At 51.8% G+C, this 18,064-nt stretch overlaps 1 protein-coding gene across 1 annotated transcript in view; it reads right to left on the reverse strand.

Annotated features, from left to right (window-relative positions):
* The window catches only part of LOC105702196 (netrin-3), an 88,028-nt gene that overhangs the window by 31,327 nt on the left and 38,637 nt on the right, over window positions 1–18,064 (reverse strand). The window contains exon 2 of the mRNA XM_023432838.1: window positions 16,297–16,485. Coding sequence (XP_023288606.1) covers window positions 16,297–16,485 — 189 coding nt within the window. The remainder of the gene's footprint in view (window positions 1–16,296; window positions 16,486–18,064) is intronic.

The following is an 18,064-nucleotide window of genomic DNA, read 5'->3' on the forward strand; positions in this document are numbered from 1 at the left end:
ATACATATGCTGCACTTGAAAATGCCTCCGGGAATTTCAATAAAATTCCAATGGAAGTATTTTCATTAACATTTAAAAGTCCTTCGATGCAACATTTATTCGGAATGATGGCAATTCATTTGAGGCAATTAATTACTGTTTGAAATTAATAAAATATTTCCTTGGATCAATGGACTTTTTTTTTTCAGGGCGAAGGACGATCATATGGAGCGACGATCGGGAAATTCGTGAAAATCCGTTTTTCCCATCGATTTAGCGATAATTTCTTTTTTTTTTACCGTAGAGATCGACCCGTCGACGGAGCCGCCTCGTGACACGAATTTTCCCTAGGGAGCCCATTCATCAGGTCGGTTCTTTGCGGTCCCATTCCGCTTCCGGGTGTCGAGTGCGCAACTCGAAAATCGAGGGCGAATCAATCACCCTGAAGAGGACGCGCGGGAGCGGCGCGCACACGCTCGGCAAAGAGCAATATTGCGAAATTGCACGGAGAAAAATTCATTGTGCCGGTTACAATGCAACCGTTTCCTGTGGGACTAGTGTTCCCGGACTCCGCGCCAGGATACAATAACGCCGAACGTGACGACGGGACAATTTAGCGGGGAAAAAAAGACCTCCCATCCGCGTCAGCTCGGCCGCGTTATCCCTAGACGTGGAAAAAGCGATCTCTCCGAAATTCCTACGTGTAATTAAAGGCTAGTAATTTTTCTGTATATATTCCAGGTATTGCTCAAAACGACGAGAGGAACGTCGGGGAGTAACGTGACGAAGATGCAGCGGTGCGATTAAAGGTAACGACGGTATCACCGCAAACGGCGACACGCCGACCACCGAGAGGATCTTCCCCTAGAATCCGGTACAGCCATAATTCCTCCACCGTGGGGTCATAACGGACGTTAGTAGTGTTCGAACGAGAGTGCGCTAAAATTCAAACGGCCATCTTCGCGGCCTCCGTGCGGCTAAATCGCGAGATCTCCGCCGCACTTTGGCAGACCGCGGCGATAATCCCGAATAGGCAATCGCGAGGATGTCGTGCCAGGATCGTGATCTGGTCCCCATCTCGTGGGTTTCCATTTCGCAGGCTCATTGGCAAGCCTGAATGTCTTCGCAGGATTTGATGCCATCAGGGTAAAAAGAGTAAGATGGGTAAAAAGTATTCAGGTGCGAGTACACGGTAGCAGGGAGAGGAGGTCTTCGACGTCGTCTTAAAGGTCCTTGGAGCCTTGACGAGATTTCTCAGCTTAGATGGAATTTAGATACAGAAGAGGTGTGCAGGTCGTCCCGATCGTCACGTTTTGTGGGAAGGATCCTGGAGGTCCTTCCACCTCGAAGAGTGGTTTTCCACGAGACGAGATCACGGGCGCAATTCGTATGCGCGTTCGCCCACCTCGTCCTTTTATTAGGGAGTAGCTGCCACGTCGGCGGTCGTGGCTACCCACGTCCTGCGAAGGACCTCCGGATCGTGGAGGTAGTCCTGCAGAGGTTGGTCCTGTCGTCCCCGTCCTTTTCCTTCCCGTCGCCGGCGTGAGCGGGGCTCGACGTCGCGTTTCCGCCCCGGAACGCAATCTCCGGGATGTCCTGGCTATCCTGGACATCCTGGCCGGGAAGAGGTGAAGGGGAGGCGAGGAGTCCTGCAAAGAGGACGGGAACCCGTGGGCGCGAGGCAATTAAGCCGGAACAACGATCGGGATTAACAGGGTGCTCGATGCCACCGCCAGTCAACTTATTAATCGGATCATGAGGATGATTTCTCTCGGGTGAGCTGGAAGTCCCTCGAGGAACCTGAGGTCGGGTCGACGGGGAGATGTCTCGAGGGGATGATATCGGGTGAGTTCTATCGCGATTTCAGAGACGACGAAATGTTATTGGACATTTTGGAGGGTACCAGATGAGTCTTATCACGAGTTCAGAAACGACGAGATGTTATCAGCCATTTCGAAGGATGATAGAACAGTCTCGTCACGACCCCAGACACGAAACTCCAATCCCAGTTTCCCCGTTCACGCCACGAGGGAGTTCGATAAAGAGCCTGGAAGATGTTGCCCGATACACCTGCTCCGGGCAGTCCATCGGTCCCCTTTAATTTCCAAGCGGATTTTCACAGGGGAGCCGTTCGACGCGAGATGAAAATAAATTTTGACTCGGGAAAGGAGCAAATGGAAGGAGGAAATCCTCGAGGAGGAGAAAGGTCTTCGCCCTCCCTCGAGATCCGCACGTCGGACAGTTCCGAGGCACCTGCTGATTTTCCCGGGTCTCTCCCAGGGGATTCCGCGGCGGAAATCCTGGCCCGTCCTGCGAGATGCCCGCCACGTCTGGAAATTATTTTTCGCCCCAGGGGAACCCCTGCGAAGAGCCGCCCGATTGCCGGGAACAAAGAGCAGAGATGAGGATCCTCGCCCCCCGAATTTTCCCCCAGGCGCCAGAGGATCGATTATCGAGCGTCGATAAACCAATCGACGAGTCGATCGACTCGCCCCTCAAGAATTTCATCCGCATATAGACCCGCGTGTACGCACCTTCGGACGACTCTATTTCTCCCGACATACAAGGGCGCCATTTTCCCCCGTTTCGCGTAAACCAGAATACCATGGCACGCGTAGGTATGAATGGAAACCTCGAAAGAATGGGCACGAGGGCGAGCACCCCCACGTTTCCATCCCGACATGGAAAATGATACTCATGGGGTGTATATCCTCGACTTTACGGCAGAGTTCAACCCCCTGGTAGAGTTTACAGAAAATGCCAACCCCTCAGAAATCCGCCTGGCGATCGAGGGTCGCGCCACCCCCTATGAAATTAATATCTCTCCCATAACGAACGGGTGGAAATTTGTAAATATCCATAAGGTGAACCCGGGATGTGTTTTCCCTCCCCTAGAGATTTCACCAAACTCGAGCCGTGCCACTCTGTATAATATTAAAACAAGAATTTAATTAATATCTATACTATTTTTGTCCCGGTTGGGTGGAAGTGCCCGGATGAGAGTTCCTTTTATCTTGGATGGGTCTTTTCGATTGCGTCGTGTCGATATCTTTATGCAGGAGGGTGGCGTCGGGCGAATGACAATGAACGTTGATGCAGGAGGTCCAGGATGGCTTTGGAAATCCGCTCGGCGGAAAGTCGCTGGTAAATCTCCTCCGGGCAGGAAAGAGCGTCGTTGACGGCGATATGACGGCGACTCTTTCCTCGAGTTAGATTCTCGACACGCTCAGGGTCCCGTTGATATGTATTCTCGTCACGCCGTCAGCGCAGCGATTCGTCTCGTCCTCGTTTCCACCCCCGGCCGGCGGTCCCTTGTAATCAGTCGGCGGCTCCCCGAAGAAATTCGCATTCATAACTCGAACCCGGGAACCCTGGTGCCGCAGACGGCACGCTCCGTCAGCAAATTGTTTCCCTTTCGTGTACACAACGCTGATTGGCATAGGTTCTTCTTCCCATGCTTCCGCCTTGCCGAGTCCTACGTGATCCCATAGACTCGTCAAAGACGTTCCCCGATGCCTCGAGGTGTCTCGAAGTTACGCCTCGCAGAGCACCCCGAAGATCGTGCAGCTTGGATGGCGGAGTTACCTCGGACTTTTTAAATTTCTCTTGAAAAAAAAGGGCCGAAAGTGGGTGGCGAAAATTCCTGCCGATTTCTTTTCTCATTTCTTCTAAGACCTACCCCCTGAAGAATTCCGAAATTCAGGGTCGAGTCTCTGGTAGGGGTTGCGGGGATCGCAGGGATGCTGCGAGCGGTCCAGGGTGGAGAGGGGCACCGCGTCGACTCGTGAAATCTCTCTCAGAGGAGAGGAGCTCGTAAAGGGGTCGGAAGGTTAGGGGTGGTCTGGTTTAAACAAGGGGTCGCTCCATAACGCCGGGTCCCGCGGGAGCGGCGCGTCTGCTTAACGCGCGATTCGCGAGACAATGCTCGTCCCGTGATAACCCGGGACAATGGGTCCCTCTTTCGCGGCCTCCTCGATCCCAGAATTCGCAAAAGAACCTCCTCGATTTAATCCTTCCCCTGAAGAATGACTCCTAGAAAGCGAGGTCTAAGTCAGGACGAGTGAAACTCTCTCGACCAAAAAGGAGCGGCATCAGGGGATGACCTCTTGGGGGTGGAATTTAAATTTCCCCACGACTTCCAGAGGGTTCATCCGGTATCAGGCACTGCCAGGACTCGAGACACATTCCCCCGAGTTCTCTCTGTAATTTATTCACGACCCAGTCAACCTCGGCCGGGCGATTAGCCGATTAGCGAACGCGAGGAGTCTGGCCGGATGCTGAAGAGGCGGCCTTCGAGTCCTCCTCCACCACTGGGGAGGCGACGAGGTGCGATGCAGCAACTGGTGCACTCGGTACAATGGATCTCACGGAAAGCAGAAAATTTACATAAGGACGTAAATCCCGCCTGGTCTTCAGGTAGTGCCCTAAACTCCGGTACTATCCGTCATATCCACGAAGTTCCGACCATTTCTACGACGTCACCTCTGGAGATCTCATCTGCGCGCTGAGAGAGAAATATTAGTTGACTGAAAAAAAAAAAAATATATACATTCTGCCTGAATCACGTATAACCACAAGAAACAATTACTTAGTTGCCAAGAAAAAAATCCCTGCCTACAAACTGTATGTTTATGAAGTCCCTCAGAAACTAGGGAATTTCTGTAGTAGGATTTTTTTAAACTCCTGGAGACGCGTCTCTTCGGGTACCGCGGACACGTGTCCGGTGACTCCCCGTTTCCGGGACTTATTATTCCGAGGTGCACCACTGCTGTTCAAGATGCCGAGATGCACTTCAGGGTTAGGGATCGAGTTCGATTTCCTGGGCCCACTCTTCGAGGTCCTTCGCCAGTCCTCGAGGAGGAGTCGAGTCGGTCGGGGATATTTACTCGGATTTCGAGGGCACTCCGCCTCGGGCAGCCGCGTCGGGGATGACCCTAGGAGATGCATCTCGGCGCATACCGGGTGGACGGAAAGAAACGGAAACAGGTTCCGTCGCATGTGGGGAGCCACCTGTAGAGGGATATCCACCGGCGAGCTCCGGCCAACTTATGTAAACAGGCTTGCGTGAGGAGAGCCCGTTGGCTGCCGTGGGCGTGCACACGAGTGCAGACAAGAGTGCATACGAGCCCACGAGAGTGCATACGAATGCACGCGAGTGCATACGAAGGCACGCGAACGCTCAGAAGAGTGTATACGAGCGCACACGAGGGCAGATGAAAGTGCATACAAACGCACACGAGTGCAGGCGAAAGTGCATACAAATGCCCGTGAGTGCACGCCTCAGCCTCCGTGCACACATGCGCCGGTACATAAGGAGATCCTCTCTCCGAGTCACGACAGGGTATGTTTGCGATAACTCGCAGATAGGGGGAAGAGAGAACCCGAAGAGGGTATCAGCTGATCGATTTCCTCGGGGAGTCGGGAACGATTCCTGGCCGCGCTCTCTCTCTCTGTCCTTTATCATAAGATTTTTGTATACCCATCCATGTGCGGATCTAGATTCGATTGAACATATGGTAAGATGATGTATAATTTTCATCGTTCAGGTATTAATTGGAATTTTTTTTATTCCTATAATTTAAATGTAATTAAACTGTAATTCATTTCTTCGCGATTTTCTCTCCCCGTCCGAAGGAGATTTGCTTTGCAGAGCTGGATGCTCACTCCGCAGAAACTCATTGAGCTCTTGGGCTAATAAATACCCTGTACCGAGTTCTACTCTCTCTCTCCTCTCTTGGGTGTCGGAAGAGCGCCGGTGAAGAGAGTCCGCGACTCCGGAAAGGCTGGGAAGGTCGAGCGCGAGCTCTTCAGGGTGAGGATCCGGGGTGGTTTCCTCGGCTTTCATGAGTCGTCGGTTTTTTACTCGACTCCATCTCCGGGGAGGACATTTCACGGCACTTTACGACCGAGATGGGAATACGGGAATCGCGGCTGGAGCCTCGGGAGGTGCCCCAGGGGGTGTCTTCAGGGCGTCGATCGGGACCCGGCGCGCCAGACGGGAGACCCGATGCATTCCCGAAGGAGGCCGAGAGGAGCAAAACGAGCCCCATCGCCACGGGCCGTGAAACGTTCGCCGTTTCGAGATTATCTCGCGGCACGTCGGGCTCGATCGGTTTCTGGAATTCGATGAAGCAATTTCGCAGCCCCCCGGCCCCAACCACCCACCCTCCTGCAGTCCTTCCCGACCCTGAAGAGGATTCCTCCGCGCTAGACCCCGAGAAATCCGCCTTCGAGCGGGATACCGGGATCCGCTCCGTGTTCACCTGGCCTTTTCGCGACACCCCCTGGAAATCATTTCCCACCCTCCTCCTCGTCGCCTCAAACGCTTAAACGAGTTCTCCGAGAGTCTTCCCGAAAATGGCAGAAGCACCCCCATCTATGGACTCTCCGGAAACGAGATTCTCCCTTAAAAATCATTTTCTGCGGATTTTCTTCCTCGCGAGATTTCACCATTTTCACCGCGATTCCGCGTACGGGTTACGCGGTTTTTTCGCGACTTTCCCTCGCGAAAGGCATTTTCTGATATCCCTCACGGTTCGGCGAGAGTTTCGACGATTTGTCAGCGATTTTTCGAGGGCTACAGGACTTTGAAAATCGCGATCTTGGGGTCCACTTTTTGGGTGTTATTGCTGGAGTTATTTTCGGGCTCTTTACGGACGTTCGCCGGAATTTTAAGGAGCCTTGGCACCGTGGAAGAATTCTGGCCCTGAAAATCCTGCCGGGCCGCAGGTCGTATTGTAGGATTTGGCCCGGACCGATCGGCATTTATCGACTCTCTTCAGGATCGCCGGCCACCCTGGCCTTGAAATATTCATTGACAGCTGAAAATACTCCGCTGGGGTGGGCCATGTTCCCTTGGGATCGAATCTGGAGAATCGGTGGTGCCAAATAAAAATGATAAAAGGGCTCGACGTGAGACATGATAAGATGATGAAAATAATGAAAATTAGGATAATGATAATCGACCCGATTAGGAAGCAACCGATCAGCGGGAGCAGTTGGTAAATTCTCGCGATTATGATATCTGTCACCGTCTTTGTCGAGATTCAGGGGTACGCACTTCGAACTCTCGCGACTCTTCAGGGTCCGGGAATTATCTCGCGTCTCACAAATCGCGCCCTGGGGATGGCGGGACACGACACCCCGGGGAGGATCCCACTATTTGCCGTATGCATCGCGCCGCAAGGTAAACTCTGGGAAGAGAAAAGACACCCTTAGAAGAGGGTGTGCCATCGGAGGGAAGCGCCAGCTGTCCCGGAACGCCTCGGTAGGCGCAAGTCGACCGAGGCGTGCCTTCTTCTTTATCACAAATCTTTACCTAGGAAAAAAATTCCAAAATATCAATTTAATTTCTGCCAAATCGCTATAAATATTGCTCTTTGTCTCCGCGAGGGTGCACCTTGATTATTTGCCCCGAGAGCAAGTAACAACGTCGCCCTTTCCAAACCCCCAAGACGGTGTTCAATGCACCGAAGGGTGCATTCACGTGTCGCTACCCCGGAGTGCAAGTAGCACAATAAACGCGTAATTGCACATTAAATCCATACGACGTGAGAGTAAGAATGGCCCATGGCCTCGCGCACTCGAGGACATTGAAAGGCCCCATCTTGATCCTCGTCCGAACGAAGACTCGTGAGCGACCCCAGGTGTACCCCACCTTTGTGCCGCACGCACATCGTAATCCATCACATACGTGAATTACTCAGACCTACGGGTGTACCCAAGTATGTTTGTTGCATGACCGTTGGCCAAATAATGGACAAGTGGTGTATTGAATGGACGTTCCGCAGGGACGTCTATCCTACGCTCTGGGCATTTTATGTAATACTTATTACACATTTTATCGCATCTCGTACGTTTTATAGGTTATGTGCTTATTACATTACATCCTGGCCTTGCATTTATATGGCTCTCAGGGTGGCGCGCGATAGGTCTTTTGAGTAATCTCCGAGTTTGATCATCATTAGTGCTCCTTTTAGGCAGAACCCCTCGACGAGATCGTTCGTCTCGGCGATCTCGCACATTCGCCGCCGTAAATTCGCGAGGCGTAATTAAATCCCCGCGTCCGAGAATTCCTCCGCAAGATGCGTCAAATCGCGGCCGAGTCGACGCATCTGACGATTAAAATTTGCATACCGAGCGACCCGGGGTCGCCGCTGGGGGTTTTTCTCTCTCGAAACGGAATGCACGACGATCCGGAGTCATCCCATTTGCCGCGAAATTTATTGCGACCCGCGCAACGGGACGCATACCGAGGACGCGACTTTTCGCGGGGAAAAAGGGCGCCATCTTTAATCCGAGAATTGGTCAAGGAATTGGGGGGAAAGAAGAAAAAAAGATAATGCAAATGAAATCGGAGCGTGCAGAGCTGGGGTGGGGTATATTTAACGTAAGGACGGCGACGTGTAGGCGGCACCGAGGGCCAAGTTGCGTCCTCTTCGAGGCGCTTCTTCAAGGCGAAAATATTTATCCCGCTTTGACGCTTATCGGCCGAGAACGACCTCTTCGTCGGCGCGGCTCCTCGGAGGGGCGACGTGCCTGCGGCCAATGGAGGCGCTTCATCGATCATATTTAATTGAAACCCAACACCCGTCCAGATAAACTTCCCCGAGACCCGAGTCTTCTTCTTCTCCCTCTTCATGGTCTTATTCTCCCTCGAAACCGGCCGACGACACGCAGCATCCCCGAGAAAAGTGGACGAACGCGTGGGACGAATTTCAGAACCAACTGCTCCGCGTTCTCTGATTTTCCCGTAAGAAAATCCAGTCTAAGTAGAATCGCTTCTTTAAACTTCCAAGTCAAAGAGAATTATAAGGCGTTATTAATTGTTCTGAACTATTCTTACACGAAATTATCATATTTATCATTTATTCGTATTATTTTTATTCCCCTTTAAACCCCCATCCGAGCGAACTTATAAGTACAGGCGTCTCTCAATTTGCACGGAGTATCCGTTCCACGTGGATTCGTTATACGCGACTGAAGTCGCGTAAATAAATAGCATAAATAAAAGCTAGTACATGTAAGTTTAAGAAATGCACGTTTCTTTCACATAGGTTAATAGAAAAAAAAAAAAAAAATAGGTAAAATAAATAACCGCGTAAATTCAGGCGGGTACTACCGAGCCGTGAGAAGTTTAGATTCAAGAGAAAAAAAGGGTTAACGGGTTGAATTTCTAAAGTCGGGAATTTTTATTTCCCCGCTCGGGTTGAGGAATGGGCCACTGAAAAGCGGTGTTCATGTACTTCAGGGTCGAGACGTCGAAGACTGATTTTCCTCCCCGATAGCGGCATAATTTGGACGTGCATCACGCGGATGACGGCGAGGAGATGCTCCCGGCGGGAATCCGGGGGAATCGGGTAGGAAAGCATAACTTTGCGTAACGGCTTGGAAGCTGGGCTGGAAATGGAGATTTCGTTTTCTTTTTTTCCGCTTTTTTTTTTCTTCCTTTCCTTCTCCGGAGGAAGAGAGACGGCGCGCCAGTGCGCGGAGTCCCAGAAGAGGCGGAGGACGACCCGCGAGGTGACAAGGAACTCCGGCAATAAATCCGACCGGGAGGTGTAATGGGCTGAAACCCGATAGCGAGGTCGGATAATGTTTTAGGAGTCGCGTGTCGGCCCCGAAAGGACGACTGCGACCCTGAAGAGGGAGCAGGACAATGGAAGCCGGGGATGAAGAGAGTCCCGAAGTCGAGGAAAGCGAGAAGAGGCTGCGGAAAGCCGTGGACCACCTGCCACGAGGAGGTTAAGAGTCCCGGCCTCTCGCTGCGTATCCGAAGGGGATCTTGAAGAGCCCGGATAACGGGTCACGTGTCGTTCTGACGACTTGATAAAGTTGCGTTTCCAAAGTCGGGGACATTTTGAGAGAAACTCGAGAGACAAGGGGGTATGAACAGGACCCTTGACATGCCAGGGATATTCCATGAGGAGTTAATACCGAATTTTCCGAGATCTTAATCCCTCGGCATACTTTGACTCTGACTCGTGATAAGAATTTCGGGCCTAACGTGAACGTCTTAATTAAAGAGTTAATTCCTCTGGAGGAATTCGGCAAGATGAAGAGGAAACTCGAGGGTAAATTACCGTCACAGGAGGGTCTTACAAGGTGTTCTTTGTGTTGGCCCTGGAAAGATATGCCTTATCAGGAGTCTGAATATTTTTTATATGAACCAGGTCACTTTAATCGGGGCAAGCATTTTATAGAAAGAGTTCGGATACGCGGTTCGGTGGGAAAGGGTAGAAAGCGGAGTTCAAAGTCGGCGAGATCGATCGCGGAGAAAGTCGGGAGAACTCTTCGGGGTCGTCTTCGAGGAGGGCAACTCTCGCGGCGGCGCCGAAGAGAGGTTACCCCGTCAAGGCGGTGCGTCTCGAGAGCTAATCGGCGATCGTATCGACTCGAGTGGCGCTCGTATCGGGAATATCGAGAGCGGAGGAAAGCCGCTAGAAAGTGAGCCGCGACCGATTGACCCGCGAAGGGTCTTCAAGGTGAGGTCGGGGAACGAGGAGGTCCCGGCACGCGGAAGCGATGCAGGAGTTATGGATTCGTGAAAGAGCACCGAGGACGCCCCTCCTCGAGGTCCAGATGCCGAAGAGGACGCGGAAGAGGGACTCCGCCACCCGGCGATCCGTGGCACCGTCACGCGACCATCGATTTACTTAATCAATGGCCATAGGGAATCGATATCTATATAATAACCCGACGAACATCCCGCGATATCTATCTCGGAGCAAATTTACGGCACCAAGAAGGGCCTCTTCAGGTACTCGGCAGCCGAGTCGTATCTCATCCCGGAAGGCACCCAGGATCCCAGAATTCCTTGAGGAGAGACTAAGACGTCAACCATCGGCCGACTAATTAATTAATTCGATTAATTACGACCGGAGAACCAGTCCCACCGCTACATCCAGCATCTTCCCCCCCTAACCTCTTCAGGGTATCGAGAGAGTACTGAAAAAATTCGGAAAAAAATCCACAAGAATTCCCTGATATACTTAAAAATTCCCGAAAAATTCCCTTGATTCTAGAGGGACTCTAAGATTGTCGATATCTCCTGTAAATAATAATTCTCCCACGGTGGAGGTTCCCCAAGAAGGGATCTCGCGTGTACCACGCGATGATCGGCGAAGAGACCGCGAGTCTCGGTTCCTAGACGAGGGGCGATAAGGGGGCCGAAATGGACCGGATAAAGATCATCGCATGACGGCGCGGTATCGATCTTATCAGCTATCGATGAGCCAACACGCATCCGTCCCTGAAGAGGGAGTGGATACACCTCTCGCATACCCGCACGGTCCTTGCAAGCCCGAAGAGTTATGCCCGTGCGGCGGCGCACCTTTGAATTATGCGCGCAATTACGCGGCGGCGCATGCGCACGCAGGTCGCGAGACACACGAGTCGAGCCCCGCGTAAATACAAACAAAGACGAGCCGATAAGAATGCACTTTATCCATGGGCATAAAAAGTGGTATTAAACCTTAACATCATATCCCGGTATCATGAATATAATAAACTAAACAAGTATTAATATAAAATATTGAGAAATAATGGGTATTAAATACGTATATCAGACGCGAACTCATGATGCATCTTCGAGGAGAAATAAACATTTATTAATTTTATGTGCCGAAGTATGGCATTTAGTAATCGGTGCCGTTCGCGCGGGCTCTTAAATGCATTTGCCGTGAAACTCAATCGCGTTTCCTGATATGCTACTATTTATGGAATGGCGATCGTTGCGGCACTTCTTCTCGGTGGAGTATCCCTTTGTCCGTTTTCACGGAAGCGGAAATTAAGAGGCGTGCTAAGCGATCGCTCGGCGAGGTTCGTCCGAGACGACTGCACGCCGAAGTGCATCCGGCGGAGCCCCCTCGCCCTGTCTGTGCATTGTCATCCGCGCATTACCATAGAGCATTACAGTCCTCTCCTTGACTCGCGGTCGTTACTTCAATTTCCCGGTCCGAGAATAGCAGCGACTCGAGAAACCCTAAGTAGACCATTATAGGTGCACAGCCCCCCTGCATGCATATTGCACCGCGAGCACACGCGACGCATCCGCGAGTGCAGCGCGCGAGGCCCACTGCACAATCGATAGGTCGGCGACACGTCGAGAGTCTTTCGCGGGCCATTCGAGAGCCTCGAGAGAGAGAAAGAGAAAGAGAGAGAGAGCGTAAACTCAGCGAGTTTCGTGCCAATCGAGAGAAAAACCAAGGAGGAGGAGGGAAAGGAGAAGTCATTCGTGCCCGAGTGCGTCTCTTCCGCGGCGTTTTTCCGCCGGGACGTCTCGCCGTAGTCTCGCCCGAGACGTGTTCGAGACCCGGCGACTGCTCCACCTTGCGGTCTTCATCCCACCCCGAAGAGGACCCCGAAGAGGGCCCGAAGATCGATGCCACGTCGTGATTACGCGATTTAAATAACGATACCTCCGCACGTGATTCATAATTCAGGGTTCGGTGATATCGCCCTCTCCCTCGCGCCTATCAAGGAGAACATGGGAGGGAGAGAGAGGTCCGCCCCCCTCGGGACCTCCTCACAGTATACTCCACCTTTTTCTTTTCGCGCTTCCCTAATTCGCGTTTGCACCGCGATATTTATCGCTCGCAAATGCAGCCCGAGGTCCGTCGACGCGTCTCCTTATTGGAAGAGATAACAAAGAAGAGAGAAAAATGGGAGAAATTTAAAGGGGGAAGAAAAAAAAAATAGAAACCTGGAAATCGGGCATGGAACATCTTCCCTGGACATTGGTCGAATTTAGGGGATCCTTTGGTATGACTTTTTACGGGGGGTTGGGAGGGGGGATTTTGGACATTAATACAGGGCGCACCTTCGATAAGGCCCCTCGATCGGCCGCGCGTAATCCGACCGCGGCGAGTCTGCGGCTTGCGGCGTCCGGTGCGCGGTGCACTCCGCGTATAATTATCCGTACTTAAGCCCGATGCAAAATGCACCGCGGGCGACAGACGCGATTACGGAGGCGCCCCTGTGCAGGCCGGATTGCAGCAGGGAGGTGAGAATAAATTAAAAGACGGAGGTGAGCGCCCGAGCGGTAACTAGATCCCTCTCTTGCCGACCTCTCCTCGCCCCTTGCCATTTTTCTCCCGGAGATGACGAGAAATAAACGTGGAAATATATATGAAAAGGAATGGTAAAATAAAATCCGAGCGTGAGAAAAATCGAAAGGATGAAGGGATACCTAAGGGGTCCGCCCTCGGGGTAAGACGCGACCCCGAAATCGCCCTAGAGGGGACCCTGGGGGGTGCAGGGGTGGCTCAAAGGGTGCAATGATTTTTTTATTCGAAATCCGTGGCCAGGTTGAAAGGGCGCCGGAGTGAGCAAAGGGGTGGCGGAGATCCGAGACGTCGCTCTGATAAAACCCGACTGATAAGGGAGCCTCATGAATCTCGAAGAGCACTCGATTTCGGAGTCGGCTTTACTCGGATGGATCGCGACTCGCGAGGCTTTTCTTTCGTTTCTCTTCAGCCTCTATAAGTCGAGCATCGAGATACTAATAGTGCTGATCCGACTACTGGAAGCTGAGCTCCCAAGCACCGAGACTCGAGCCTCGGCTAAGTGGCGGGGTAATGAATATGCTAACGTGTGCCGGGCTCGGGGTGCTTTGTGCCCCCCGCGAACGGGGTTCAAGCACCTACGCCGTACGCTCGAGGGTCGCTCCTCTGTCCTGGCTTCCGCGACTTCCGGTGCAACCGGAAACGTGTCCGGGAACGGGACCTAGCCGGGCTCGCACCCCCGAGATTTGTTACAGAAACACGCAAAGGGTTCGCCTGTCAGCCTATTTTCCGGAACATCCCCCGATTTGAACTCAAGGAACCGAAATTAACGTGTCCAGAATTTCGCCCTCCCTTGCACTCAAACTCTCGTAATTTAATTTAACCCCTTGCACTTCGCCATAATTATTAAACATGCTAGTTGAATGAGTCTTGCAGCGCAAGGGGTTAATAACTCGAGAACTCGCCCTCCGACGTCTCGAAAGCAAAGAACCCTCAGACTGGAATTTTCGAAATGAAATTCAAAACTCTCGACAAATGTCCGTGTAATCTCAAGGATCACGTCAGGACCACTCGTCGATCCCCTTACATAGAAAAATCACGCAACTTCGAATTTAAGCGAAATTGCATTGTCCTTATACCTGTCCAGTACCCTAAGTGCGATTCTCCGGTCATCTAAACGATTTGCCCATTTCGCGGGCGATTAATCGAGCGATCTCCCGGAATTTCGGGCCGTCCGGGGATGTGTTCCCGGAGAGGATGTTCGAGCTGGGTACACGCGCGTGGAAACCGCTGGCAGACTCGGCTCGCAACCGCGAGTATCTCCACGACCGATTCTGTTTGAGGAGCCACCCCTCGCCCGAGGCGGCAACGGGGTTAAAGCAAACACCGGGGGTGAGCGCCCCAGCTCGGCCGGCACACGGCTGAAACGTATCGTTTCGGAACGGTCACGCGTGCCAAGCAAACAAGGGGAGTTTCTAATATTACCGCCGAGCGAGCCGCCCCGCGAGTTACGCGCGTACACGCGTACACGCGCAGACTCGTCCGCATTAGCCACGATTGCTTGACCAGCGGCTCCTTTATTCCGCACGTGCGGGACCGCTTTTCTCGCGAGGATTTTTCTCACCCCCCTATGTCGCGGAAATCTCCCCTCCTCGATTTCACTTAATAACCTCCCCTCGAATTAAAATAGAAACAATAACTAGAAATCAGGCACACGTACTGAGTTTCACAATTACAAAAAAGAAAATAAAAAAAGACCGCACCACGTTTATCGGATTTTTCTTAAATAAGCTCCCGAGTAAACGCGAGAAAGTGATGAATCTAATATTTACACCGGAAGGATGCCATGTATTAATTAATATTTTATGTCCTTGGGGAGGAAAATTGGTATTCAAAATAATTCCTTGAATATGATGTGACCTGGGAGGTGGTTATCGCGCTTCTTGGGGGTTTTTCAACGCGGGTATTACCTGGAGTTACTTTTGCGATGACATTTATGTACGCATTTATACGGGGGCCAATTATTTGGTGGTAATCGTTTTCTGCCGGGTTAATGCGCAACGTTTCTGGGATAATTCCTCTAGGGGCGAGGCCGGCCTTTATGGGGGGTAATTCCGCACTCGCGTCGCGGGGGCACATCGCGGACCTTAATGCTATCTCTTTCGGTATTAACGTAATCGGGGTATTAAGTAGATTCGTATTAATCGAGCCGTAGGTCCGCACTTTGCGGCACCTGCGCGCCGCCTCGGCGTACCGAGCTCGACTCGGTACTTGCGTTATTGCATAACGAGTTACGAAGCAACACGTGTTGCGATATAGTGTTATTAGTCCGCGAGGGGCGGAATTAAATGAGAATGCAGGTGGGCAAGGACTTTGTAAATCCTCGTAATGGGGTACAGAGTAAGGGGCTTACCTTATGCCCTGGCTTTCGCCATTTTCCAATGCCTCAAGATTTACCTAAACCCCTGAACTTTAGTAAATCATCGACCCACTAATTACCGATAATCCTGACACCTCTTTTGCCGTTACATTTCCGAACATTGATCGATTTTAATATCCCGCTGGATGTCATAATTTGAAAAATCTCACGATTTTCCAAACGTATCATTTTTTCGAGTTCGGGAAAAGCTGGGGTTAGGGAGAAGAAACACGCGTGCAGAGGAGTTCCTTGGACAGGAGGGAGGCAGAGACGAAAAAGAGCACCGACACGTGGGGTAGAAATCCAGAGGAGCCTCGCAAGCAAAATGTCTCCGCGTTTTACGTCACTTTGAGCCTAACTCATCGCTCAATCGAACGTCCTCCGACGAGCGAGAAATACGTCAAAGGTAATCCGCCATGATCCAGGGCATAACGTCGGACCTTCGTCAGGAATTTCCTGGCTCTCTAAAAACCATCCCCCAGGTCCCAAGAGCATGGGAGAGGAAAAAATTCCCCGAGTTAACGTAAAAAGAATAAATAAATAAATATATATATAGGCCAGCCAGGAATTTCAGCGGCCGAGTGGCCAAGATCCTTGAAAAGGATCTCCTCTCGTTTCTGAGCTTGAATTATCGCGCCTGCTAATCCCGATCCTTGGTCGTGCAGCAAACGCGCCGCGACCTCCTTCCCTCTTCAGGGAAACCCTGAAGAGCACGCGGGGACGCATTCGGCGGGGATTAGTGCGGCGTCGCTAAATCATCGGCAAATATGCCGGGTCCTCCTTTGACCTCGCGGCTCCTCTCGGCGAGCGGCGAGGCACTTTACGACCTCGCAAAAGGCCGTTCGTGCAGGAATTCCTCGGACCGGGTCGAGGGAGAGCGGAAGGTATACTCACGTTTGCAGGCCTTGCGATGCGTGATGGGTCGCTCGGGGTCCCTGTAGTATCCCTCCTTGCAGTAGTGGCAGTGTCTTCCCGCCGTGAAGTGTCGGCACTGCAGGCAAACGCCGCCGCTCACGCGCCCCGACAGCTTGTACAGCTCCATGTTGAACCTGCACCGCCGCGCGTGCAGGTTGCAGTTGCACACTGAAACGAAGGAAAGTGCATGGTCAGTCGAGTCGACCACTCGTCGAAATTCCCGAAATTTTTCGCCGTATCATCGCGACTGGTTTCCCATTATAAATAAATGATGAACATTTATGCGTAACCTTTTGAAAACGAAGCCATTTCGACATATGGATGAAATTGCAGTTGCACACTGAAACGGAGGAAAGTGCATCGCCAGTCGAATCGGCCGCAAGTTGAATTTCGAGAAATTTATCGAGTGAGTCTCGATTGAGATTTCGACTATTTTGACATTATAAATAAACGATGAACATCTATTCTTGAAATGACCGATAATATAAAGTAAATGATGAAACGATTTCTTATACAATAATTTCCCGTGAAATTGGATATGTACAGAGGAGGGTAAATGTTCATGATTAAAATAAATGACGAACATAGTATTCATTTGAATAATTTTGCAGGAAATTTTATGTCGAGGGGTGTGCTAGGATTTCGGATTTCTAGGAGTTCCGGCAGGGGAAGATAGATTCGAGGGTGGGAACCACCCCCGAGGAAAGTGCGGAGGGAAGGTCTAACTGGTTCCTCCGGCCATCGAACTGGTCCATCCATTGGCCAAAAAGTGGGCACGGGGACTCATCCGTCACCATCCGATCCCCATCTTCCCGAAGTCCTCTCCCCATTGATTCAATCCCATGGTTTACCCCAGGAAGACTTCCCCGGTATCGCCGTCCCCCGGGAAGAGCCATCCGTCATATTTTGTCGCAACGACAGGTACTCGGGTGTAAATTAAAAAATACTTGGCGACACTTCGGTAGCGGTGTCGGACATATGAGATTCCAGAGGCGCGGCCGGATGATCGATCGGGGGGGATCGCTTTTATTCCGGGGACCCCCAAATTCGCCGGTGTAAAGACGAGACGGGAATGCACGAGGGGACGCTCGGAATCGCAATCCCCGAAATTAATATTACCGCGATCGAAACGGAGGGAGATTTTTCTACCCTCCCCTAGAAATCTCCTGGCTGGATCTTTTGACCAGGTTCGACCTCGGCGAGATATCAAAATCGAAACCAAAAGCCGGAATTGGAGACGCGATGACATGCTCGTAGAAATCCAGGAATGTGAAAGTCCCACTTCGTGGGCCCCTGGAGTCGGGGAAACTCGAGTGACCAGGAACGAAGAGACTCTCTCGATCTTCTGGAGAGACCGGGTGCATTTGCCCACACCTGATTCACCTGAAGGTGGAAAAATCGGGGAACTAAACGATAGCTTCATTACGCCTCGCGAATCCAGCCTCCGTCTCGATCCGCCTACACGAGCACCCACGCTTGAAATCGGACTCGCCAGGCTCTCTTTGGCCGTTAATCGATCTCGTCGATCGTCGATCGGCGATCTCGCCGCCTCTGGAATTCCACGAGGTCCGATTCCTCTTATTACCCGGTCGACACCGCAGCTCGCCGCTCGTTTTCCGCGCGATCGGGCGCCGTAATTAGGGATTAATTGCGGTGTCTTTGCGAACAATAGCTCCGGTTTACGCGCGATCGATTCCCCAGGGAGAGAGCCCGATTGGGATCGATCGATCGGGCACCGATCGATCCT

Source organism: Orussus abietinus, unplaced genomic scaffold (genome assembly GCF_000612105.2).
Source record: "Orussus abietinus isolate OABI.00-Male unplaced genomic scaffold, Oabi_2.0 scaffold22, whole genome shotgun sequence".
NCBI classification, from domain to species: Eukaryota; Metazoa; Arthropoda; class Insecta; order Hymenoptera; family Orussidae; genus Orussus; species Orussus abietinus.